The 27,419-nt window shown below is 38.0% G+C and overlaps 2 protein-coding genes across 7 annotated transcripts in view; one reads left to right on the top strand and one right to left on the bottom strand.

Moving 5' to 3' along the window:
* The window catches only part of lrrc56 (leucine rich repeat containing 56), a 39,170-nt gene extending 20,216 nt beyond the window's left edge, over positions 1-18,954 (bottom strand). The window contains exons 1-6 of one of the 2 annotated variants that reach the window (XM_041219098.1): positions 18,672-18,954; positions 9,674-9,842; positions 6,526-6,613; positions 5,224-5,284; positions 3,377-3,473; positions 1,518-1,715 (exon numbers count right to left, since the gene is read on the bottom strand). In XM_041219098.1, the coding sequence (XP_041075032.1) occupies positions 1,518-1,715; positions 3,377-3,473; positions 5,224-5,284; positions 6,526-6,613; positions 9,674-9,823 (594 nt within the window). In that variant the 5' untranslated portion in view covers positions 9,824-9,842; positions 18,672-18,954. The remainder of the gene's footprint in view (positions 1-1,517; positions 1,716-3,376; positions 3,474-5,223; positions 5,285-6,525; positions 6,614-9,673; positions 9,843-18,671) is intronic. The other variant, XM_041219099.1, reaches the window with a different exon arrangement.
* Positions 13,345-27,419, top strand: part of LOC121294911 (GTPase HRas) — a 50,658-nt gene continuing 36,583 nt past the window's right edge. For 2 of the 5 annotated variants that reach the window (XM_041219104.1, XM_041219102.1), the window contains exon 1: positions 13,345-13,441. The gene's annotated coding sequence lies outside the window, so the exon portion shown is untranslated. Of the gene's footprint in view, positions 13,442-19,254; positions 19,567-27,419 lie in introns of those variants that run through there. The other 3 variants (XM_041219101.1, XM_041219103.1, XM_041219100.1) reach the window with 3 other exon arrangements.

The raw sequence follows: 27,419 nt of genomic DNA, 5'->3' as shown, positions 1-27,419 counted from the left end.
GTAAATGTTTTGTTTATTTGTCAGTGTTAGTAATTGTCTTTGTTTGTGAACCACCAGACGGCTAACACATATCCAGAACTGTCACTTTGGGCCAGCAAAAAGTTGGAACAACACTTCACCACAGCACCACCACGAGCACTACTGCACGCACCCAGACTGGTGAACGTGTCCAGTATTATTGTGGGACGGATAACGTGTATTTATTGTTTGGACAACAATCCCTTGTCTTTTCTACCTCCGTGTATTACTCATTGGTGTGCTTATTGTTTGATCGCCAGACCGGGTGTTACAAATAAAAAGACCCCTTTTCCAAACAGACAAAATTTTCCTGTTTGTGTTTGTTCCTGCACTGCATCACTTCTGCACCTGTTCTCACTCAGCAGCCACTTTGCCACATGGCACCAGGAAATACCTAGAATAAAACCCTTCTCTTTTGTTGAGAGTGAACCATTGCAACGGCATGTTTCTGCAGCAGGGCTGATACCTGAGTAGGGCTGAAACGAATGCTGGTGGAAACCCTGTCAAAGATGTGTTTGGGCTCATCTTTTGTAGTCCAAGGCACCTGCAACGCCATGGTAGCATGTCTGATAAGGACGGTGAGCTCCTCTGACAGAGAGGGGCTTACCGTGGAAGCCAAAACATCAGATTCCGAGTCCGCAGACAGGAAGATGAATTCTTGGGCAATCTCAGACGCAGCAAGGGACAAGGTGTCCTTCTGTGCTGGTTCTGGGTCAGGCAACGGTGCTGAGACAACAGGGTGGGGGGAGGCCTTGCAGCAGCTGTGTCAAAAAGGGACTGCTGCTGGTTCACAGCTTCCAAAAGCTTTTCCATTTGCCCCACAACCTTGCATTGCCAGCAAGCCTGCTACGGTGGCTTCTGTCCCTCTTCATGGGCATAGAGGGGGAACAAGAGGAGGATCTAGAGGAGTGTGGACTCTTAGTCAAGCTCCTACCTGTAGAGGGTTGCTTCCTAGTTCCCAGTGTAACAGGGAGGGGGTACTCTCTTGACCCCACTGCAGGGGACGAGTCTGGATGCTGCTCCAGTTTCAGAGATGCACAATGGTCCCTAGAACAGCGGACCTGCCTGCTTTCTAGTGTCCTGTTAGAAAAATGAGCACAAGACGCACAACAGTTGCCTTCTTTAACTGCTCCCTCTGCATGCTCCCTTCCCAGGCAGGGTTTATCCACACACAGAGTGCACAAGAATGATAACGGTATTGGTGCCGAGAAGTCAGAGCTCACTCCTTCCTCAGACAGGCTGAAAGGAAAATGCACTGATCCCTACGCAACAGTTGTATTTATCTCCTAAGGGCAGAGACGACACCTGACGCATAAGGGGCTCTAAAAGAAGCAGCTCTGATATTAGTGCAAAGGTCATTTGGGCTATAAGAGATATATCCCATTAGGTAATGGTTACATTTTATTCTTGCTAGGGTAGGAAACGTATTAATGGGACATCAAAGCAGGGAAATCTATTGGGAAACCATGACACTGAAAGATGAGAAAACTGTGAGTTACCTTTGTAGTGTATGGGTGAGGTCTCAAGCAGATAGGGTTGCCCTCCAATGTGAGCATGCTCAGCTTGTCGCACAGTCCCAGGTACTGAACCTGTGTGATGTCATCTATATTATTCCCCTCAAGGTCCAGAATCTCTAAATGATCCAGCATGCTAACCTGACTCATGTCCGAAATATCATTATAGGCCAGGTAGAGTTCCTAAGGGAATATAACAGTAATTCATTATACAGTTGCAGACAAAAATATTGGCACCCAATGCTTATTATAATTTAAGGTAACAGATTAAGGACAAACATTTAGTACATTTTAACAGAACTTTTTAACATAACTAAAAGTACATAATTTCCAGTAATTAACAAATAATATTTATCAAAAAACAAATGAACTTGTTTCACTTAAAGTATCTGTTCACAACAAAAGTACTGGCACCCCTGCATGAGTATTTCATGTGTCCTCCTTTTGCTTCTGTTTCGGCCTTCAGACATGACAATGCTTGGCTACAGCTTTTTTTCAGATTAGTCCAAACCATTCCTATTGGATTGAGATCTGTTGATTGTGAAGGCCATTCTAGATCTTTAACCTTTGTTTTCTACAAAAACTACAGAGTTGACTTAGCCATATGCTTTGGGTCGTTGTTGTGTCTGGCAATCAGCCTACGAGCAGATTGTATCATTGTACTGGAACTGTAAATGCACCTTTGAGTGGTTATGACACTTCACAAACAGCTTGAAGCGTTATCTAGGCTTTTAAACTGCTAAAAATAATACAATATTGCTAGAGGTTGTTATCTTTATTGTAGTTTAACAGAGATAGGGTCAAAAGATCCAATCCCTGAATGTAAAATGGTCATTTCAATTATGTGTGAATGTGGCTGGAATGCAGGAAACTGTGGGTCGTGATTGATGGGTCAATACATTTATCAGTTGTTCAATTTGGTTAAATGATCCAGGTGAGGATAAAACGTAAGAAAGCCTAGTCAGGGACAGCTGGCTGAAGGAGCAGTTTAAATGAGAAGCTGTTCTAGCAGTAATGTAAATACAGTACTTGGTAAATGAGATTCCCATCACAGATCTGTGAGCAGACCTTGATCCTGACCTGAACCCCCCGGCCATTTAGTCCTGGGGCTCTCTCAAGCACAGACTGCAAATTGTGCTTTGTATGTTGGATTTGACCACTGGCTACACGAGCCTGCCAAACACATTCCACTTGAGCCAAGTTTGAACCCAGGGCTCCAGATGCATGAAAGGCTAGTGAATTAAACTGCTTTGCCACCAAGCCTTCTATTACTTTTACAAAGCACACAGTGCCAACTGGTGGACAAACCTAAATACAAAGTAAAAACAAATTTCTGTGATAGTGTGATAAGTGATTGTAGCTAATAAAATAACCTAATACATATTACCTGTTGTGCACATACATTTGTTATATTGGTCTAACATGTCCAGTATTAAAATGCAATCTTGGGTAGTAAAAGTGTTTTTATTTTAAAACATGATATATGGTCCTCATTTGTCAAGACATCTCTGCAAGCCACCTGCAAAAGCTCTGCAAACTTTCATTTAGTGTTGCACTTGCTTGATAATAGATATCCTGAGACTAAGGCTTGGAAACTGAGATCTTTATTTTTTTTTTTATTTAACCTATTGTAGTACCAGAGATGATGTTTTAAAATGCATGTCTGATAAAAAAAAAAAAAAAAAAAAAAAAAAAAAAAAAAAAAAAAACAACAACATTTGTTTCTTTCAAAACTGCACACTTGAGACCAATGTAGTAAATAAAGTGCAAACAGGTAAGATTTATGGAATTACTTTTACTTTAATAACTAGTAGACATTATTATTTTTTAAAATGTATAAATACCTTCAATGAACAGAATGAGGGAATGCCATCTAAGTCTGACAGCCCACATCGAGCCATCCACAATACCTGCAGGTGGGATAGTGTGGTTCCAAGGTCCCTGAATAGACATTACAGTAACAGGCAGGGTTAGTTCTTGGTATTTAATGACTTTTTTTATAGTACACATTCCCTCATCTGGACTTGCTTCTATGTCTTGTTATTTGGATATGGAGGAAAGACATCACGGGTCAAATATTTCAATTTGAGGGTCGTTTTGTAACATCACAAACTGCCTGTCTGGTGAACTGTCTTATACTCCATATCATAAGGTTCTGTTAGCATTGCTCTTTGATTTTCATTATCAGTGTTCCCACAACATTCCCACTGGATTAATAAAAGGAAGATAAATGAATAGTGCAAGTAGGGAAGAAAATTGTTCCTTCTGGGGGGTATTGCTTTCTGCCTCAATTTCAGTTTTAGTAAAAAAAAACGTAGTATAAAATTAAACAAACATCTCGCATGTTATAAGAATCACGATTATGCTAGTTTATGGTTTAAGGTGAAAAGCATACCACATCTTCTCAAGCACATGTACTGTACAAATAAGAAACCTGCAATCTTTAACCTTGATTTCACATGGTGTGCCCCAAACTGATTACATACAAATTACAACACACTTTCATGTCATTTTACTAAACTGTTCTAATTAAAAGGTAGAATAAATAGGGTATACAAAATTAGGTAATTCTTTCACCCATGTATAATTCATGTTTCCAATTCTTGTTTTGATTATATCCTTGATACTTATTTTGTAAAAGTTTGGGCATGATTCATAGCAACATTTACTAAAAATCATAAAAAACATGCTTCAAGTTTGTTCCCCACAAAGATTTCAGCATCATCAGTGTGAGACTACATGGGAAAGAGTGAGACTAATCGGATTCCCTGTAATGAAGAAAAAATAAATAAAAAATCACTCTTGCATCTCATTAGCAGCAGCAATTAACTAAAACATGCTGCATCACAACGCAATTGTCAATAGGGAAGCTCGCACAGGTGTTGACGGTAAGACTAATAATCAAATTAGCCTAATTATCTTATCTTTAGTCTCACATTGATGCCACAGAAAACAAAGTCCATTCAAATGTGGAGTTTTGAAAGAAACGCAAGTTATAGCAAACATGTTTTTTCATTTCAAAAGATAAAATCTAACACTACATCAGGTTAAAGAAACCTGTTTACAGGCCATGTCTTGCACTCCTTCAGTCATTTCACCTGGAGGGTGAAATTGTCCCCACCCCTTCACTGTCAGTCAATCCTGTCAGCTGCTTCCTTTATTGACTGACATGCTTCAGCCACTAACATGCTTTGATCCAGAAGGCACTGCTGAGGTGAAATGACTCAGGAAGTGCAAGTGAAAATAGATAACCCAAGAATAAGTCATAGAAACTGAGAGCTTCCTTTAACCTAAAGTAGTACCAGATGTTTCAAAAGCACCCTACTTCGTCACAGTATATATAAATACAAGTAGCTTTCAAGTTAAGGCGGGAGTAAGCAGTAAGTATAGAATTATGGGTAATCAGGATATGTGAATTTCAGCAGACGGGTGCGGAGTGAGAGTTTCAGTCGTTGTGATTCCACCCCTTTATCCCCAGAATCTGACATTTTCAGTATAACTTGCACTAAATAACGTTAATACCAAGTTCCATGACAACTGGATTCGTAGCTCTCCAGATATATTAGAAAATGTAAGTGTAACTAAGAGAGTTAATAGAAGGTTTACTGTTTAAGAGATTTGTATTACTATTGGTACTGCAATAATAAAAATTAAAAAATCAGTTTTGCAATATCTGAAGTTGGTATCTTACCTCACAGAGACAATCAAACTGTTGCTCATCTTCAGTTGCATTAGATTGGGTAAATAGGTACCTGTAAGATAACAGGCACTTTGTTTTAGCATAAAGAAGACACTCAGCAGACATCACAGGTTCAACATGGCATTTATCCATACATTCTTTACATGCTTTTAAATCTTGCTCACTACCACATACAATGAGCTACTGCTGAGGCTGACACTAAATATTTCATATGTGCATACAAATAGTGCCTACATTTTTAAGTAGGACAAACAATGCTTTCATTTATTGCATCCTGCAGCAGTTGTGAATTCTGACTTCACTGCATAAAACTCTGAAATATGGCATTTATATAGTACTATAGAATGTTGTCACATTTTGTTCTGACAAAAACAAACTCGTCATAAAAAAGCAGAGCTGGAAAGTAATAAACATGTTACTGCTAGAAGACAAGCCAATGACAAGGGTCTATAAAATGGGAAATAATTTTTTTTTACTGTAGAAGTTGTTTCACCTTCAGTGAATTTTGCTAATTGACTTTGCATCCAATTTTTTAATGTGTGTCATCTTAAAAGAATGCCATCTTTTATTATTTTTCATATCTCGTAATGCTAAACAGCATATTAAAGAATGAAGTTATTTAAAGATGGCACTTACATTAAAAAATGGGTGGAAAGTAGGAACAACTGTCTTAAAGTCAGCCTGCAAAGGATTCAATTCACATGGAAAAAATATGAAAGTGTCAATAGTCCCGTTCATTTTGACAAATATATCCTATGGTAGTTCAATTAATGGTGAAACAACTCCCATAGTAAATATTTAGTTTTTGGCCGACACATGTACGCAAAATGCCCATGTAAAGCTGAATGCACTATTGGGACATATGAATGCATACAGTATTTCACAGTATTACGCAATGATCCTCACTGTCTTGTAAAGTGCTTTGTGATGGTGGTCGACTATGAAAGGTGCTACATAAAATAAAGATTGATTGATACTTACTCCACTGCAGTAAAATTAAATAATAATATCTCAACTCCAGCCATTCTGCATTCAAATATAAAATACATTGGTACACTTCTGTGACATCTAGACTTACTGGCCTGACAAAACAAAGACTGCACAATAAGGCACTCTCAACATAATTAGATGCAGCCACAAAACACTTAGAAACATAAAAAAATGCAACAAGTTGCTGTATTTCATATAGACTGTAAATACACTGTAGTACTGAAATAGTGTTAAAATATTCAGCTATGCTAATCTAATTTGACAGGGTTTTTGAAACTGGCATGTTCAGAGCTGTGTTCTCACCGATATTTCCTAGGCTGTTTTCCCGCGTATCCACGCACATCTCCAGAACCTTGACTAGTCGCAGATCATCAGTGCCCGCCAGAGCTTGCTGGGGATGATTAATGTACATAGATGTAAAATCTTCACATAGCTAACACTTCGCATAACTTATCTCACACATATGTCATGACAGTGTGAGAGTTTTTCATGTAAAACAGGAGTTGTGTTTGGGTGGTTTGTAATGCTTGCTTCATGATCAAACTCAAAGCTTCATAGCATCCTTATGAAAGCTTATTATAGTAAAAGCACAGCAAAGTGCAACAGAGCATAGTTAAAGCATGCGTAAGCATTGGAAAGCCCGAGAGGTACAGTAAAGCATATAAAATTTTTTTAAAAAAATAAAAAAAAACACGACATACCATAGTAAACTAGGGTAAATGCATAATGTATACATCGGAAAACTGCAGAATTACTGTGCAAATTTACTGTGGTATACTTTATAAGGGCATCACCAGCATCAAAATATCTAAATTCTCAAAGTAAACATAACTACACCGAAATTATTTACAGTATGCTAGATCGATCGTATCATAGGTTAATCCATCATAGGTTAGGTGTGTTTGAACTTTGGATGTTTGGAAACATAAATCATGCAACTACATTATCTCAAACACCTAGCTTATTACTGTACAGTATGTCTACAGAACAGCAAAACAAGATAGTAATGGGTGCTAAGAGTACAGCATAAATGTGCCAAAAAACATGTGGACATATGTTATCAGACTGGGCAAAAAAGTAATTTGTTTGGTTGTTTGTTTTATAATGCATGTATAGTAAATTGCAGCCTGGCCCAGGCAAAAGGAAAAACAAAATTATGACATCAGTGTCGGTGAAAATGATAGCTTTTCTTTTTTTGCAAAGGGTTGATTTGTTGTTCTGCTTTATATGGTGCAGATTCCAAGTATTACAAAAAATCAAACACACACTGCATCCTTTTTGGGGTCCCCATTCCAAAAAATGTTCTGATCCTGTCTGTCTGTCACGTTCTACATGGCGAATAAGATAACTGCCATGATTTAGCATCAATCTCCTTCCAGACTCTTATAGATGTTTTGGATTGCATTTGGCTGTAGTCTGGTAAACTCCATTTTAGATATTTGAATCTTTAAGCTATTTTGTAATAATTAAGCCATTATTAAGTGATTATGAAGGCTCTTTGTATGTTTGTGCACTGCTGTTTTTTTGTTTATCTTAACAATAGCACAGTCACTCTGTAAACTTCGCGCTCTCTCAAGCAATTGTGGCAAATTTTGAGGTAGTTTTGTGATGTGAACTAAAACCCAGACTTTCAGAGGTGAAAGGCATAATAGGCAAGTGAATAAACCAGCTGTGCCACTTAACTCCATAAATTAAAAAAAAACTACTTTCCTGATAATAGAATAATATTCCATGATTGTTTATTAAGTTACGTAACTGAAGATGAGGTTAATGACCCCTGCAGGAAAAGGCCCAGTTTGGGAAGTGTACCCTAGATGGGTGGTAAAGTGCATTAACTATACAGGAGCGCCAATGCAGTGCTCCCTTTGGGCCCAAGACTGGCAACTCAGCTGAAGGCTCTATTCTTAAAATACATTTGCTTCCCTTCACTGAAATATATTTTACTGTCTACCATTCACTTTTGTCTCAACATAATCTAAATCAGACCAATGCAAAGTGCCAATAAATCAGCTCTCCCAGCAGCTTAATGACCAGATACCACTCAATGTACTTAGCTGGCCTTATTCTCCTGAAAGCAATCTTACAGAAGTGGCTTGTGGCATGCCACAAAGGCCCTGTGCCAGCTGATTTATAGGCTGTCTGAATAATCAAATGAATGAGAACTAATCTGTATTTTTTTTCCCCAAAGCAAAAGGACAACAATGCTTCTCAAAATGTGGGATCTAGTGCATCTATTTAAAGCTAGAGTGGTTTAAACTACTGTTTGTTAATGTATTGTTGTTGCCATGTATATACAGTATATGCTACATGTATGTACAGTATATGTTACAGGTATGTACAGTGTATGTTACAGGTATCAGGTACAGGTACATCAAGGTGTCGTGTCCTATACAGTTGTGGAAGGCAGTTACCCAATATCTCAATGTAATCATTATTTTATTAGTATTTTAAAAACACAATAGTTTTATAACCCATTTGAAAGTGGAAGGTCCCATAGTGTTTTAAACACAGTATATAATAGTTTACATATCTAAGAAAATACCTGTTAATATGTTTTAACCCATTAATTGCATTTTTGCTTTGCTTTCCTGATCTAAAACAGAGCTTACATATAGCATCTGCTGCTTGTTGCTATACATGCAGCCGTGATGTAACAACAGACCGCCCACTGACTTTCCCCTGCCTCGTTCGGTGTGAACAGTGGTCTGCGGCGCCTGCAGAGTGACGCGCAAGGAGGTGGCATACGCGCCGCGCCCGGAGTGAATGGCCCTTAAGGCTATAAGTATAGGGTTATTATATTTAGCTTTAGAGAGGTTGTTATATTGTAAGCTTTTGGATAGTTTTGGGTGCTTTTAGATTGACTACAAATATTCATTGTAATCATATTGCTTTAAAGTATTAATGCTGTTAGTTTGCGCAGACATCGGACATTTCTATAAGCTTGGATTCGACGTTGATCTGTAATCACTCGATCCATTTAAGCGTTAATAAACCGAAAGAGTAACTATATACTCTGATTCATTAAACTTTGAATAAACTGAGTCTGTGTGATTAGTAAGGTTGTCTGGGTATGTGAAAATCTGTAAGCCAGTACATGAATGAGTCACTGTAGGAGTTTAAACCATCTATGTGTCCTCCTGTCAAGCCTCCCCTGGTTCTCTTAGAGAATAAAAGTGCTCGAACGTGACACCCAGCACTGTAAAATGCTCTAAAAATGCTGTGGCTTAACGAGGGTCTCATTTGTTCAATTCATCCTCTAAGTAACTTATAAGTTTATTTTTAAATAGGCTGTAGATGTGGTCATTCTCTGCTGCATTTAAGTGGAGATAATCGGTACACTATAAATGAAAAACCAAACATCCACTTAACACCTACAATACACTGTTTAGGACTGATAAGGCAAAATGGTTTTAAAGAGATTTTTTAGAAAATAGGACAGTTTTGTGTTTACCAGCTTGTCAGGAGATAAATACTCATCCACTAGCAGCTCATTGTCTTCATATACATCCGGACTTGGGTTCATTGCAGCTGATCCACTGAATTCTGTTACCCAGACTCTGGCTGTGCCTGGCCTCATGAGTGGGTCCTGAGGAGATTCCATTGCACTGCTACAACACCTGCTATTTAGGATATAAATGATGGTTGTGTTAGTTATTACTGATCAGCCACATTTACTCTACAGCTGCTTGAATGTATTCTGTGGCAAAAATAACCTTGCACGTAATCGAATATAGCAGAATTTATAAATTACTATATCACTGAAAGAAACCTATGCATAAATCCGTCCTTCGGATGAGATGTAAAACCAGTGACCTATTGTAAGTGACTATGCAGCAGCAATTGTGATGCTAGTCATTTGTATATGATCGATATTGGATAATAAGCTATCTCTCTGTAGCTTACTTAAACCTTATTATTATCCAAACAGGGGATTTAGAGGTAAGTGTATGTCGGCCTGTACTAACATTTTTACCTAGAACTCATCCAATTGTGATTAAACTTGATATAGACATTCTGTTGCTTAGGGTAATAAAATATTTTTACGAGTTATGCCTACGGAGTGGATGGGCTATTGAAAGGTACACTCTTCAAAACTGCTCACCCACATTTTATGACACTTAGACAAGTGTCTATTAATACACAAACTTAGAACTTAGGTCATAATAATCAACTTTTTCTAGAACTGCAAGAGGGACTGATTTTATGATGAACTTGTACACTTACACACGTAATGGTGATATAGATACAGTACCGCTTTTTTATCTTTAAATATGTACCGCATGTAATCTATATTACCCTGACAAACCTTACCAAAAAATACCAGGATAACAGTGTAGCTGCTTAGTACAGACCACACACATGTCCGTAACTAGCTAAGAGGAAACCAAAGTCGTGTCCTTGGTTTTTTCTTGCATCATAAATGCTGATGCTCATGTACAATTTATGGTAAAGTGTAACAGAGATTGAATGATTCTTGGTGTTAAGAGCTCCCTCCTGACCTGTGAGGGCGCTGTGTAAAAGGTACCTTGGACTAAATGGTATGACAGTTTATTCCTTGGGTTAGGTGGAAGTCGGCTATCTAGAAAAGGGGCGAACCTACGGTACCCAAACTCAGTGGGCCAGACAGGAAACGGCATGGCATCCGCGGCCTGGAGGAACGGATGCACTCATTAACCTAAGGGTCATGGGGGAGGGTATATAAGGGGTCGTAGTGCAAATAATCTGTTCCTTGGTAAATGGTTAGATTCAACCTACAAGGAGCCAGCGCTAAGAACATAAGAAAGTTTACAAACGAGAGGAGGCCAGTCAGCCCATCTTGCTCGTTTGGTTGTTAGTAGCTTATTGATCCCAGAATCTTATAAAGCAGCTTCTTGAAGGATCCCAGGGTGTCAGCGTCAACAAAATTACTGGGGAGTTGATTCCAGACCCTCACGATTCTCTGTGTAAAAAAGTGTCTCCTATTTTCTGTTCTGAATGCCCCTTTGTCTAATCTCCATTTGTGACCCCTGGTCCTTGTTTCTTTTTTCAGGTCGAAAAAGTCCCTTGGGTCGACATTGTCAATATCTTTTAGAATTTTGAATGCTTGAATTAGGTCGACGCGTAGTCTTCTTTGTTCAAGACTGAACAGATTCAATTTTTTTAGCCTGTCTGCACATGACATGCCTTTTAAACCCGGAATAATTCTGGTCGCTCTTCTTTGCACTCTTTCTAGAGCAGCAATCTTTTTTATAGCGAGGTGACCAGAACTGAACACAACACACAGGTCTTTTTCATAAATACCTTCTCCAATTTCAGTATCTCCCATATGATATTTATAATGCACATTTTTATTTCCTGTGTGCAGTACCTTACACTTTTCTCTATTAAATGTCATTTGCCATGTGTCTGCCCAGTTCTGAATCTTGTCTAGATCATTTTGAATGACCTTTGCTGCTGCAACAGTGCTTGCCACTCCTCCTATTTTTGTGTCGTCTGCAAATTTAACAAGTTTGCTTACTATACCAGAATCTAAATCATTAATGTAGATTAGGAATAGCAGAGGACCTAATACTGATCCCTGTGGTACTCCACTGGTTACCACACTCCATTCTGAGGTTTTTCCTCTAACCAGTACTTTCAATTTTCTACATGTTAACCACTCCCTAATCCATCTACATGTGTTTCCTTGAATCCCTACTGCGTTCAGTTTGAGAATTAATCTTTTGTGCGGAACTTTGTCAAAAGCTTTCTGGAAATCTAAATAAACCATGTCATATACTTTGCAATTATCCATTACCAAAGTTGCATCCTCAAAAAAAATTAAGCAAGTTAGTTAACACGATCTCCCTTTCATAAAACCATGCTGACTGTCTCCCAGCACTCTGTTACCATATAGGTACTTTTCCATTTTGGATCTTATTATAGTTTCCATAAGTTTGCTTATAATAGAAGTCAGGCTTACTGGTCTGTAGTTACCTGGTTCAGTTTTGTTTCCCTTTTTGTGGATCGGTATTACATTTGCAATTTTTCAGTCTGTCTGTACCACCCCTGTGTCAAGAGACTGTTGCATGATCTTGGTTAGCGGTTTGTAAATAACTTATTTCATTTCTTTGAGTACTGTTGGGAGGATCTCATCCGGCCCAGGGGATTTGTTTATTTTATAAGCTCCTAGTCCCTTTAACACTTCTGCCTCGATTATGCTAAAGTTATTTAAAACTGGATGACATGTGGGGCATGTTGTCCGTATCCTCCTTTGTAAAAACTTGTGAAAAGTAATCATTTAATATATTTGCTATTTTTTTTCTTCATCTACAATTTTGCCATTCGTATCTCTTAGACATTTAACCTCCTCTTTGAATGTTCTCTTGCTGTTGTAAAACTATGAATCCAAAAAGTGTTGTTTGTTTGTCTGTGGAAGTAAAAACTGTTGTTTGTCATTTCTAGACTGCTAACACGATCTGGAGCTGTCGCTACTCAGCCAGCATCAAACCCGGACACCAGCACTTTCCCTTTGTTCACGGAGACCTGTCTTTGCACCACGAGCACTAATATCACTCACTGTTAACTGTGTCTGTGTTGTGTGTTACGTGTCAGTGTGCAAGACTGGACTTTTGGTTACGGGTCAAACCCGGGGATTATAAGTACCGAGTGATACACGCTTCTGTATCACCCCATCACTATTATTTACAGTTGTTTGCCGTTAGGCTCTGGACATTGTTCAATCAATAAACACCCTTGCACCTGTAAATCGTTGTCTGTCTGTTCATTCTACCCTGCTGCATTGCCTTCACCTGCACTCAGTTACCCACTTGTCCACATAAAGACATACAGACTTCTTAATTTTCTGTTTGCCGCATAACATAGATTTTGAGGTTGAATAGTATACTAAGCAGTCAAGTAAAAAAGAACTGATTTCATAAAGGTGATTGGATCAGCCAAGCACGCAAGCATCCAATGAGAAAATATTTCAGCCCTGAAATATAGGAGGTTACGAAATGTAAGGTGCTGAAATTGGCAATGGTTTCCTGAAAAATAAAAAAAAAACAGGCCAGTTGCACTGCTACGGAAACTAGGTACGGAAAACTAGTGATCACCTTTTTTCTTTTTTTTTTTTTTTTTTTTTTTTTTTTAAGATAAACAAGGAGGCTGTGTGGTCTAATGGTAAAGTAAAGGTGGTTTCCTGTTCAAATACAGACTCTTGCTTTCCTGCTCGTCTGTCGAATGCTACATGAAAACTAAGGTACTCGTGTAGCTAAAACTAAAATCTTTGGTACTTTAGAAACATGGTGATTTAGACAAGTCCCTATCATATCTTAATGTACATCTATCTATATGTAGTTGTGTTTTCTTATAGTAAGGCGGTGGGCAGCTTTGCGATTTAGGGAAGAAAAAGAAGGTGAAGCCAGAACAGAAGGTATTTTCTCATACTTACAAATTAAACAAAAAAATGGAGTGAGAAGCCACCTTTCTTTCAATTTGGACTTTGTTGTCTTCTTCTGTATTTCATTTAACCTTTGTTTTTATATGCGCGCATCTCAAGGCGCTTCACAAAATTAAAGTTGCTATATAATTAAAATATACTACTATAAGCACTAATAAAAAATTATATTTTATTGAAGGTTAACTGCCTTTTTTGTTAATAACGTCTGTACATCCAGTTGCTGTACTTGAGGAGACTTGATGGAATCAAGTTCTTAACATGCTGAATTGTACTTAAGATTAAACACTGCACTTATCTGTGTTTTGTATTACGCAGTGTGGATTTTGTGCTCTACATTTTTAACTTTCAGAAGTGGACAGTAACATATACAGGAGTGTATGTATGTTAATGTTAAAATGTACCAGGGCTTTTCAGTTATGCCCCTCATCTATGGAATTATATTTCTCACAATATTAGGAAAGCAGATACAATAACATTTTTAATCTAGGCTTAAGACTTATTTTTTAAACCTGACTTTTATCAATATCTTTGATCAGATTTTACAGTGCTTATAGGAAGTATTCACCCCCCTTGGACGTTTTCACAATTTGTTATGTTACAACCTGAAATCTTGATGCATTTATAATGGGATTTTTTTTCATTTGATTTACACAACCTACTCAACACTTTCAATGTGTGAAAAAGACAACAAAGTATTATGTTTCATAGAACGTAGAAGTACTCTCGAATCTTCAAAACATTAGTAGGTTCCTTAAATCAAAGGGGTAAAAAAAATATGTTAAGATTTCAGGTTGTAACACAACAAACTGTGAAAATGTCCAAGGGGGTGAATACTTCCTATAGGCACTGTAAATGCAGCAAGTAACATATCGTTCCATTGTAAAGCACACAGACGCTACCATAAAATAGAATGGTATTGTATGGCATGGCTCTAAATCCAACACAAAAGGAAAAGGCCACTAAAAAAAATCAAGGCCAAAGTGTATATAAAGCTATATTATTTGCCACAGATAGAAAGAAAAAACCTTTTGTGGTCCATTTATTCAGGTGGACTGTGGTCAGATGATTTATAGTCAGGTTCCCATTTATTTTTACACACGCACGCTGGTTTTATTTACCTGCACTGTTTAAAATATTTTTTTCCACAGAGTTAACAAACATGTTTAAAAGGCATTGAATCGCAAAAGGACACTCAGTACTGTATCTCCAGCCAAGCCCCACCCCTTGTGCACTGTATTTTTCACATACCTCTTTATAGACATGCATACTGATAAATCCTCTCCTGATCACTCGTTTTATCACCAAACTCCTCAATAATGCGATCCAAGTCATTATTTTATTACTATAACATCTCAAAAAAGCTCTGCAAATGTCTGTGATATTCTTTGAGCGCTGGATGCAGAAGCAGCTATCTCCTTTGTTTATGTCCGTGTTATCTCTGTGGTGCATGGGGCTATCAGATACACCCTTTTTTCGGCTTCATTCGGCTCCTATCGGTCTCACTCAGCCATTGAAAGGTTTTCTCTGCTTTTTTTTCCTTTGGAGACCCGAAATTTGTAACCAGTGTTGCACTTGCGAAAGTATTGACCCCCCTTGGCATTTTTCCTATTTTGTTGCCTTACAACCTGGAATTAAAATGGATTTTTTGGGGGTTTGTATCATTTGATTTACACAACATGCCTACCACTTTGAAGATGCAAAATATTTTTTATTGTGAAACAAACAAGAAATAAGACAAAAAAAACAGAAAACTTGAGCGTGCATAAGTATTCACCCCCCCAAAGTCAATACTTTGTAGAGCCACCTTTTGCAGCAATTACAGCTGCAAGTCTCTTGGGGTATGTATCTATAAGCTTGGCACATCTAGCCACTGGGATTTTTGCCCATTCTTCAAGGCAAAACTGCTCCAGCTCCTTCAAGTTGGATGGGTTCCGCTGGTGTACAGCAATCTTTAAGTCATACCACAGATTCTCAATTGGATTGAGGTCTGGGCTTTGACTAGGCCATTCCAAGACATTTAAATGTTTCCCCTTAAACCACTCGAGTGTTGCTTTAGCAGTATGCTTAGGGTCATTGTCCTGCTGGAAGGTGAACCTCCGTCCCAGTCTCAAATCTCTGGAAGACTGAAACAGGTTTTCCTTCAATTCTGACCAGTTTCCCAGTCCCTGCCGATGAAAAACATCGCCACAGCATGATGCTGCCACCACCATGCTTCACTGTGGGGATGGTGTTCTCGGGGTGATGAGAGGTGTTGGGTTTGCGCCAGACATAGCGTTTTCCTTGATGGCCAAAAAGCTCAATTTTAGTCTCATCTGACCAGAGTACCTTCTTCCATATGTTTGGGGAGTCTCCCACATGCCTTTTGGCGAACACCAAACATGTTTGCTTATTTTTTTCTTTAAGCAATGGCTTTTTTCTGGCCACTCTTCCATAAAGCCCAGCTCTGTGGAGTGTACGGCTTAAAGTGGTCCTATGGACAGATACTCCAATCTCCGCTGTGGAGCTTTGCAGCTCCTTTAGGGTTATCTTTGGTCTCTTTGTTGCCTCTCTGATTAATGCCCTCCTTGCCTGGTCCGTGAGTTTTGGTGGGCGGCCCTCTCTTGCCAGGTTTGTTGTGGTGCCATATTCTTTCCATTTTTTAATAATGGCTTTAATGGTGCTCCGTGGGATGTTCAAAGTTTCAGATATTTTTTTATAACCCAACCCTGATCTGTACTTCTCCACAACTTTGTCCCTGACCTGTTTGGAGAGCTCCTTGGTCTTCATGGTGCCGCTTGCACGGCGCACCAGCAGTCTAGAAGGTCTCCAGAATAGCCAAGGGCTTAGGCCAAAACAGTTGGTCACCAAAATCAAATTGTTGGGTGTTACTTTAGGAGCAATCCTTGTGTTATTACGTACTTAGTAGGCTAAAGTAAAAAGACAGTTTGCTGTCATCATTTGAGTAACTACTGTACAAGCCCTGTATACTGTGCAGATTTAGATTTTATGACACGTCTAAATCAAAATTACATTACAATAGTGTTATTTCAGCGCAATGATTTATACAATTTCAAATAAACGAAGCACTAAACAATTTATTTGCTTTCGATTATTATTATAAATAAATAATTTTATTATATTATTATCTATTATAAACAGACACCTTTGTTATATCAGAACAACCTGGCTGTATCCCAAAACACAAGAGGGTATTGTGTGTGGAATGAAGGCTCCACAAGCGTTATCTCACACAGGGTGTCGCATCGAGTGTGCAATTTGGGTGCGCAACTTGTAATTTACGTAGTTCTTCACGACTCTCAACACCCCTACCATGTGACCATAATACTCCACGAACTTTAGGTTTAGGGCAGTGGTGCACAACTCGATCCTGGGGGGCTAGTGTCCCTGCAGATTTTTATTCCTACTGCACCCTAAAGTACTTTACTGGACCTTATTAGAAGCTTAACTGGTCCAATTAACTAATTTAGGGTATAGTTAGAACAAAAACCAGGAGGGACACTGACCCATGACCCGAGTTGTGCACCACTCACTGATTTAGGGTTAGGGTTAGGGCTAGGGTTAGGCTAACCCATGACCCGAGTTGTGCACCACTCACTGATTTAGGGTTAGGGTTAGGGTTAGGGTTAGGGTTATTAGGGCTAATCTAACCCATGACCCGAGTTGTGCACCACTCACTGATTTAGGGTTAGGGTTAGGGTTAGGGTTAGGGTTATTCTAACCCCATGGACCCGAAGTTGTGCACCACTCATGGGTTACTGGGGTTAGGGGTGTAGGTGGGGTTAGGGTTAGGGTTAGGCTAACCCATGACCCGAGTTGTGCACCACTCACTGATTTAGGGTCAGGTTATTGTGGTGTGCACTTAACGTTACAGCCAATACCCCACAAACCTTAGGTTTAGGGTTAGAATATTGTTATGATATAAATTTCATTTTAGTACATAAATGTATCACCCTTATCATGTGATCGGGCGGTAGCATATAATGATGACGTCTATTACGAGTTGTGAATCCTTTGTTCTGCAGCAATACCCCTCTCAATACACCTGGTGTAGAACCAGAATGTGGTACATTGTCAGAATGTGGTACGCATACCCGTTTAACCCCATAAATTGGTACGCTGTTGCTGTGATTGACTACTGTACAAATCACTACGAACAAGACACACTGTAGTCAGCCCATACAATCGTACATGTTTACAGTGTTAGTTAACCTAATGTGTTGCTCGTCCGGTAAAGTCACATACATTTGGTGAATTGCGAAAAAATGAACTTTAAGGGGGGCAAAACTGCAGTAATGTACCATGTTCAGAGGTCACCAGTAAAATGTCATGTTTTAATGAGGGTTCAATCATTAATTTATAAGAAAGTGATTCCAATTAAGGTTACACATCCCCCCCCACCCTTGGGGAACCGTATGTTATTGTATTTGCATAAACAAGTTCGTGCTATTGTTGTGTTAATATAAAGTTGCCACGGTGACTGGTTATTTCATAAACAACTGCGACGCACACATGTAATTCAAATATATATATATATATATATATATATATATATATATATATATATATATATATATACACACACACACACAATAATATAGTAAAAATACATAGCATCGCGTATTAAGTAAGCATAGCAAAGCACGGACTAGCATGCTAAAAAAAAAAACTGAAAAAAAATAAAATAAAATACTATGGAAATGTACCGGTTATGTACATGGCTGTACACGTGCATAATATATATATATATATATATAGATATATATATATATATATATATATATATATATATATATATATATATTAGTACCTGATACTTGTATTTGTGTTCAACTCATCAAAGTATTACGATCAACCATGAACATATGCATTCGCTTAATATTAAACAAAATACAAATTTTCAGTACTTCTGATGTGGCTACTTAAAATTTAGACATTTATATTAAACTACGGTACGATAACACAAGCTTCTGTTTTTTGTTGTTATTATTTTAAGAAAATACACTCAATGCAAAAATTTAGGTTTGCTTACCTTCAGAAAATAAGTGACTCTTTCCTTATGCATTTTTTTCATCCAGCAAAGACCCTAAGGTAACTCGGCACACAGTTTGGTTAGCAACAGGAGAGGAGCTTCCTGGAGTCACAGCGGAATGCGACAGGAATTCTGGGAATTGTAGTTTATACGTTCAGATTTGATGGCTCTTTACCGACTGTTTCCTTCACAAAAACCCAAAACCAACCAACTCTTGTACACCTTTGTAAAATTGTTTTGCAAATGTATTATTATTATTGATATTTCCTGGTGTAATTTCCTATCATGTTGTTGATATTAGTTTAAAATAAGTAATGTTAATTATATTCCATTATTTTAGTTCTGCTAGCCTATATATTTTTAGAATCTTTTCAAACGACTCTCTATATAACCACGAAGATTAATTGTTGAGTTGTTTAAATTTGACCAAAAGCAAATAACGTTTGGTACATATAGTAGATTTTGACAAGGTAGCAAAATGTTACGCTTATACATATTATATTTTGCTACCGGTAGCAATTTTAGACAAAGTAACCGCGTTTTATTTGGAAAAGCCCTGGCCAATCAAAGCTAAAAGGAGCGCTGGTGTTAGCTGCTCGAGTGATGCGTTCATGAGGCGGGGATGAAGTGCAGCCTGGGCGTGGGCTGTCTGCAGTATTTACACAGCATTGTAAGCAACGGGTTAATAAATGATCAGTCACTGGAACATTTCTGGGAAAAGTGCAAGGAAGAAAATGCAAAGTGATATATGAAAAAACAAAACAAAACAAAAAAAAAAAAACCCAGCAAAATATTGAAGATTAATAAAATAATCATTCAGCCACTGGATTATTCCATTTGATTCCAGCTTCCAGTGGACTGCATCGTTTTACTCCTCAAGACTACGGTGTGGTAGGTAAGTACATACTGCCCGTGCTTTTCCTGATTTACAGTCAAGCTGACCCCAGTATCTACGCTATTGTTGAAATAGAAACAGTCGATGTGTAGCTATGAAGTTGAAATGAATGCGAATGAATGAATGTAGTGTTGCAATGCCTGTTCATTTTGCGCTGGAGATAATAACAATACGCTATACCTCTTCGGCTTATTTCCAAGTTGTTCGCAATGAAATACACAGTAGCCTATGGATGCTATGGTAAAGTATGAATCGTTTTGTCTAGGCATTTGCTATGCTATAACCAGCGTATTTTAATAAATCCAAATTGAAGCTGTATCTCACATAACCGTGCTTTGCATGGATTGCAGTCACGCAGAAGCGAAAAGCTTAATTTGATTCAAATTATGTAGAATTTCATTAATTAACCATTTTAAGTTGTATCCATTGCTTGTTATATTTGCAAGAATCCGTGTCTTTCTATTGTTGTTTTGCTATGCATTGAAGCGTTTCTTTCCTGACAGTTTGTATTTTCCTCCTGGTTGTTGCCCACACGACACGCAGCACAGATAGGGTGACGCCCCGGCAGAAGAAAAATGAAACCTTTCAATTGGGAACACTGCGGAAGTAGCATTCCTGTACATTGCATTTGTCAAAAATAAACACTTTTAATATTGCATGGTTACAAAACACATTTTTATAAATGGTCAGTGATGTTATTTGCAATGTAAGTCCAAACAACGGTGATTTTAAATACAGATGTTGTTGTTCAGTCTTTCCAAACTGCATCTACATTTTTTCTCTTAATGATAAAATGGTAATATGCAATTAATTATATTCAACAAAGAATGTATGTCTTTTGTAAACTGATTGAGCTTTTACTAAAATACTAGCTCTTTATCGTTTTTTTCTATACCAAGCGACATTATTGTACAAATAAGCTTGTCATGATTGAGAAGAAACCTCATGAATTTTTGTTGACAGTTTTACCACTTGTTAAATGTAAAATAAAGCTCATTTTAGACAATGGTAATCCAGTCATCAGAATTTGTATTGCCTCAATAAATGATTGAGCTGGACAGATAATTTGCTTATTTCAGTCCAGTAGTATTAGAAGGTGTGATTTCAGTAACACAACAGTACACCACTGGTAGTGAAATTGTGCCTAGAGAGATTAATGCACAGGTGATTCAAGAATAGTAAATTGTATGTTATTGTTTAACATTAGAAATTTAGAATGACCACATTCTTACCATTAAAATACAATTACTGCAATCCCTGTGGCCTAACATTGGCTAATGCTTACAACGACTTCTGGCACACAGAGAATGGAACCTTCTTTTTCTAAAATCTGATGTCACTACGCTATACTTTTCAAGATGTTGGAACACATGTAATGAATCGTACGTCTTTCACCAGACATATTGTGTTAATTTGAAAATGTATATTACAGTGAAGCTATTGATACTGATGATCGCAAGGTAACCATAAAACACATTAATAGAACATAGAAAATAACCTTCAAAGGATTTAGTAGTGATAGCCTTTAGCACTTTTGCACAGCACGGTAACATATCTCCTTCCTGGTACAATGCATATTAATGGGAACATTTAACAGATAATTACATTTAACCATCCACGGAGATAAGGGGAAAAAAAGAGTGATGGCCGAGAAGAGCTCTCCAGTTACACTTGCTGTAAACGCTGATGGCCGCGATTTCTGTAATAGCGTTCTAAAAACCTTAGTGTTGTAAGCACTCTTTTTAATGCTTTGCGCCTTTATCTGATACAACAGTCCCCATGTCCAAAATATTATCATCACAACCATATCATACTACCTGTATTGTGTTATAAGGCTTATCATACCAGTGAATGGCCATGTAGTTTTCACTGTGTCATCTTAGGAAAATAGAACCAAGGTCTAGAACCGGGTTATTATGATACACAGACCGGACCATGAATTTCTTACCAAAACCCAGACTACAACCTCGACCCAAAACACGTTTTATTTTTAAACTAACCTTCTTAGTGACTCCTGTTCCCAATCTCTGTTCAACAAAGCAAATACAAGTCATCTTTTTCTTTAGCCCTGGTTTGAGTAAAAACCTTGTCATACTAGTAGCTTAATTCTTTGTCTTGACGTCTAATGTTTATTTTTGGTTTGTATAAAACTACCCCTTCTTCTTTGTCTAATCTTAAGATATACAAATGAAGCCCATTTTACAATGGCACTCCTACCCAGGTCCGGACCCAGGTCTCAGCGACCCACCTCCAGATTTGGGGAAACACACTTTGACCCGGGTTGAGCGAGACAAAATGCATGACAGCAGTTTGTGAGCAATAACAAACAGCCACACCTCTGAAGGTTTTGCTTCCCCAGGGAACATTTCTGTTTAGCCATATTTTTGTTGATTGAGACACAGCATGAGCCAGATTGCAGCAGGGATGTACATGGGGGCCGACAGTTCAATCTAGGGAAGCTTGGATGAAAGCATCAGTAACAAGCTGCTTCCAGGGCATTGATACACGCATTGTTTACTTGCCTCAGTTACCCAGTCAACCCTGCTTTATCAAAAGCAGTGTGAAATCACTTACCCAACCCGCATGTTTATGTTGTAATCTTGACATTTTCTATTGATTGATTAATCATGCGATCTATTAATCGATTATTCACACCTGTTTACCAGTAATATGAAATTGTACTGAAAGACAATTGCAAGTAATACAAAGTATTAATGTTATTGTAGCAGTCCGATCAGTGAAAGAAAATCACTTCCAGACAGGCAACGTTTATTCTTGCGCCCCCCCAGATACACAGTAACTTGATTATGCCTTTTCCAATCATACAAACAGAAATATGAACGGATATTCTTGGAAGTTTGAAGCTGCCAAAGAAACGCACTGACTACATGCTTATACCACAATCTTCTTTTTAAAAAAAAAATTTAAATATAAATTTAGTCGTCTCCAATTTTTTACCCTGATTTTCTCCCCAATTTAGTGTGCCCAATTATTATCTGTATCCTCGCCTCACCAGCCAATCAGCTTCCAGCTATAGTGGGTATTAATACGCAATAGATGCCCACTGGAATGTCACCGCATCAGCGTGAATCAAATTTAAAATCAATCTGGCTTTTTCGTTTTGACTTGCTGTATTTTTAAAAAAGACACAATTGGTCCAAATTAATTATTTGTGCACCAAAGCCAGCCAATCAATATTTTGCATCCATGAAAGCAACCAATAATGTAGCTGAAACTGCCGAGTCAGCCAACCACAGCCTGTCAGCTCGACTGGAGCTCAGACGCAGCATTTTCAACAACAACAAACTGAGACCAGGGCTGGAAAAACGCTCAGGCAAACTAGGCAGCTCCTAGGGTCCAAAACAAGATATATTTTTTAAACAGATACAGAATTGCTTGCAAAGAACTTCACTCGCTGGCGTTTCAACCGAGGCAGTGTATCTCACTTGTGTTCACACAAAATCAAACAGGCTGACCCAAAACTACTCTTGCTCATTTTCGCGCAGCGACACAAGTAAATTCCAAGTCAGTCAGTTTGATTTTGCTTGAATACAGCAAATTATGTCTATATTTTTAGTATTGATTTGTGACTTCCGCAGTCAATTCAAATGACATTTACTGTATACCTACTCCTTATGTGATGGCAGTGAAAAGTATCCAAAGAAGAATGTCAATTAACAATAATGTGCTGAAATGAGTATATGTGTTCTTTAATCAAGTAGCTAAAGCACAGCGAGCTTGGGAGACATCATCCAGTTTGCAATGCTTTTACCACAGATTGTTATTGGAAATATGCTGGCTAGCCTAGATAGAGTTTATGCAGTAACAAGTGACTGATTTGACGGATCTTAAACGTGATCTGGCAGCTGATGAAAAATGTTACAGAAGTGTGAAGCAAATGTTACAGAAGCCACTGCAGTGTTTACAAGAGAGGCATTACTTTGTCTTTGTTGTATCCTGTGTTATCCGCATTGCAGCGATTGTATTTTTATTTTATTCAGACATCATTTGTAAATCAGCCAGGGAATTTTTTTCTTCACCTTTCACTAGGGAACATTTGCCAAGAGAGAGATTTGTTTTTTCTTCTAAATATTGCAGTCTGGCCAGTGTATGTTCCCTCCCTGAACAACGCTGCAGCTCTTATTTGAAATGAGTAGCGTATAAAAATATCAGAACGATCAGAATTCTGTATAAAAATATAACGCAGGAATACGGACAACACAGGATGCAGCAAAGGTAATGTAATGTGTTTCTTGTAAACACTATGGGTGGTTCTCACTAAGTTAATGACTAAGGATAGATTTATTTTCCTGTTGGAATTTAGCCAGATTTTAACTAGATCTTTTTCAAAATACTTGGCCAAAAAGTAACAAGATCCATGTTGTCCATGCTGGGTTACTGGTAGTGCTCCCCCTACTGCATTGCTTACTTGCAACAAGAGGTGGCAGTTCCAGGGATTTACCGGGCCCAGCCCTCCCACGAGGCCCCATTTCATGGTAATTAACCACACAAAAAAAGTCTGACTGGTCGTGCGGGCATTCACAACAAGATTGATTCACAACATGATTGCACAGAGCCTTTTCTTGGGGTTGGCACATGATTGTGGACTGCCTCTTTCACAAGAGATGAGGTGGTAACTGGAGGTTGGTAGACCTTCAGTTTCAGTCAGAAATTGACAAGCATATGGTCAGGAGACCACATGGTTGGGCCATTCCTAGCAAAAAAAACGGTCCAAAAACATGTTTGTCAGCAAAGCAATGGTTGACTGATTTGGGGTGGTGTGTTGTCACGCATTAACGTAGTGCTGTTTACTATTTGGTAAATTGTCCATTGCCTCTTTGAAAAAATGCAGTCCAATTATGATCATTACGCTAATTTTAAAACGAGACATCTGGTACTACACTAGGTTAAAGAAATCTGTTTACAGGTCTTGCTTTCAGAATGTGTTGCACTTTCCTGGGTCATTTCACCTGGAGAGTGAAATTGTCCCCACCCGTAAGGGTGTTCTTTCCTGCCCGTACCCAACCAGCAGCTTCCCCATATGCAAGAGTAACAGACTTCCTGGCAGGCAAGGCAAGCAGATGGATGCCCTTCTTTTACTGAGTGTAGCACCAAATGTCAGGTTTTGAATACAAATGTTTGCTATGTTTTTCTTTCCAAACTTCACATTTGAGACCTGCATTGTAAATAGAAGGGCACGACCGGTAAGATTTATAAAAAGATTTTGTTAGCTGCAAACACTTTAATAGTTCATAACCATCTCATCTGCACATATGGGCTTTCATAACCCTAAAAAGTAAGCAAATTCATTTATTGCATGAAGTCCAACAGGTTTTTATTTCTTCCAATATTTGCCTTTTAAAGAGCAATCATTTATTTGTAGATTGGTAATTTAAGTCATCGATCAGCTGGCATTTATACATGGCTTATCTTTTAAACTTTGGCTGGGTTTCCAAGCAGCTTAGAAAATAGCACACACATGCCATGCACATTCTACATGTTACAGGAAGTGCACGTCTAAAACATTGTATGACTTTAAAGGGTGCACACGTTAAAAATTTCACAAAAATTTCCTTTTTTTATTTAAATATTGCAAGACTGAGAGGTATTCTTTCCAGGCAGGCTGCAGAGAGATTAATGCATGCTTGTATATCCTCTAGGATTGACTATTGTAATGACCTTTTCATTGGGACTAACCACAACATTATTTCTCACTTTCAACTTGTACAAAATGCTGCAGCTAGAACTTTAACTCAGGTCAAGAGGTGTTGCTGCTAACTTATAAGGCTTTAAATGGTCTTGCACCTCCATACCCTCAAGATCTTTTGGAACCCTATGTACCCAATCGCCCACCCTGATCACTGGATGCTGGCCTACAGTGTGTACCTATTATTCAGAAAAAAAACTTCAGATGGTAGATCTTTTAGTTATATGGCACTTAAATTATGGAACAACTTACCCATCACAATTAGAGAAGCCCCTTCAGTCAATGTCTTCAAGTCTAGACTAAAAACCCATTTCTATATCCTGGCATTTTCATCCAGATGAGCTGATATCCTCTTGCCCCCGATATTGTTCCCACTGTTTGTTTATTTATTTTTAGACTGAAGTCATATTTTTATAATAGCTTATATATTCTGTTTTGTTTTTATTCTGTTCTTTTTTTAAATGTTTACTGTTGTTCGGTAATATGTATAGTTTTTGCCTTTGTAAAGCGCTTTGTGGCGTCCTGTTGCAAAAGGCGCTCTATAAAAATAAAATTGAATTGAATTGAAAGGGGAGGTAAATCACCTTCACAATAAAAAGCCGTACAATTGACCAAAGTAATTTTTTTTTTTTTTTGCATGGAAACATGTCCAGAAGCCATACTTTCTGCTTCTGAGACTTCTGTACTAAAAATCCTGTTTGTGACGTAGCCTTGTGCACAGGCATATAGTAGTGCAATGAAAGCTTCTAATTCCTCCAAGGACATTGACCAGGGATCATGTTGGTGTCCAGTCTGCTTCAGAGCCAGGTTGTCATTGTCTGTCTTTATTGCCACAGAATCGATGTTTGGTAAAATGTGCAGTAATTCCAAACACTGCTTTGCGTCTCCGCGATCCATTTGCAATGTGTATTGGTGTTACAATGAATTTTAGAAAAACAAGTGAATTAAAGTAACCACAGTGCAGACAGCCTGGCATCGTGAGCTGTCAAGGTTGATTGATGGGCTATTAAGAGGCTCATTTAAACAATAGAAATGTCAACAGACTGCTTACTTAAGGAATGCAGACTGATATAACCAAACTTCAATACATGTCTGCAAGTCCAGACTGATAAATACAAATAATAATGTTTTATATGTATTGGTCAATTTGACCACTCCTGGTCAGTATAGGTATGACAGTATTTTATCTTGCTAATTTTTGTAGCTACGCAATTCTTTCTTTGTCAGGGTAATTAATACATATATTTAGGAAAATTTAAATTTAAATTCCAAAAACGGTCAAAAACGGAGTTCAGAAAAATATGTCGTTACGTGTCACCACGTGTTGCTACAACTGTTTAAATAATGCACCTGTAATTTATATTTTCCTTGTTACTTTTTACACCTATAACTTATATAATCTGTTTCAGTGCTCTTTTCAAAATGGCTGCTGTTGTGCACTGTGGTTTGAGATCTGTCCTCAAAGTCACTGCAGCGGTTTGAGGAAGAAAAAAAAAACCACAAGTTCTCTGGCTTTTCTGTTCTGTATAACATCATGAGTTGTTTTTGCTATGTTTAACAATGTGGGCAATAATTCTTACACTATTTGCACTAGAGTGGAAAATTTGAAAAGAGCTTTGAAACAGACTTTAAAGTTATAAGTGTAAAAAGTTGTCAGGATGTTGACAATGAAAAGAACAATTACAGGTATTTTATTTAAACAGTTGTAGCAACATGTGAGAAAAAGGTGAGACTTGTTTTTCTTTTTCCATGGAAACTGTTCCAATGTAGCCGGATGTCGGCAGATATCAAGGCTAGCTCACATTGAAGACCACTTCATCCCCTTTCAATTGGAACTCGCATTTCAGAGAACCAAAAAACAAACTACTTTTAGCACACCAAGGAAATCAACCAATAGCAGCAGACTCAAATTTCCAGTAGCTTCACGCATTGGCTTGCATTTGAGTACCAATCACTGCTTTTGCTGACTGACACATTTTCAAAGTTAAATGTCAAAATCACATCTAGTTAAAATGTTTGGCCATTAAATTGTAGTTTTAAAAAAATAGAACTGAGTGTTTAATAGTTGGACAATATATCTGTATCGCTGTATTTGAAATATTTGCATATCCTGAATCAGTAAAACAAGTGAAGAACTAAAAGATTC

Source organism: Polyodon spathula, chromosome 19, assembly GCF_017654505.1.
Source record: "Polyodon spathula isolate WHYD16114869_AA chromosome 19, ASM1765450v1, whole genome shotgun sequence".
Taxonomy (NCBI): domain Eukaryota; kingdom Metazoa; phylum Chordata; class Actinopteri; order Acipenseriformes; family Polyodontidae; genus Polyodon; species Polyodon spathula.
This window is presented reverse-complemented; position numbering and strand designations above follow the sequence as displayed.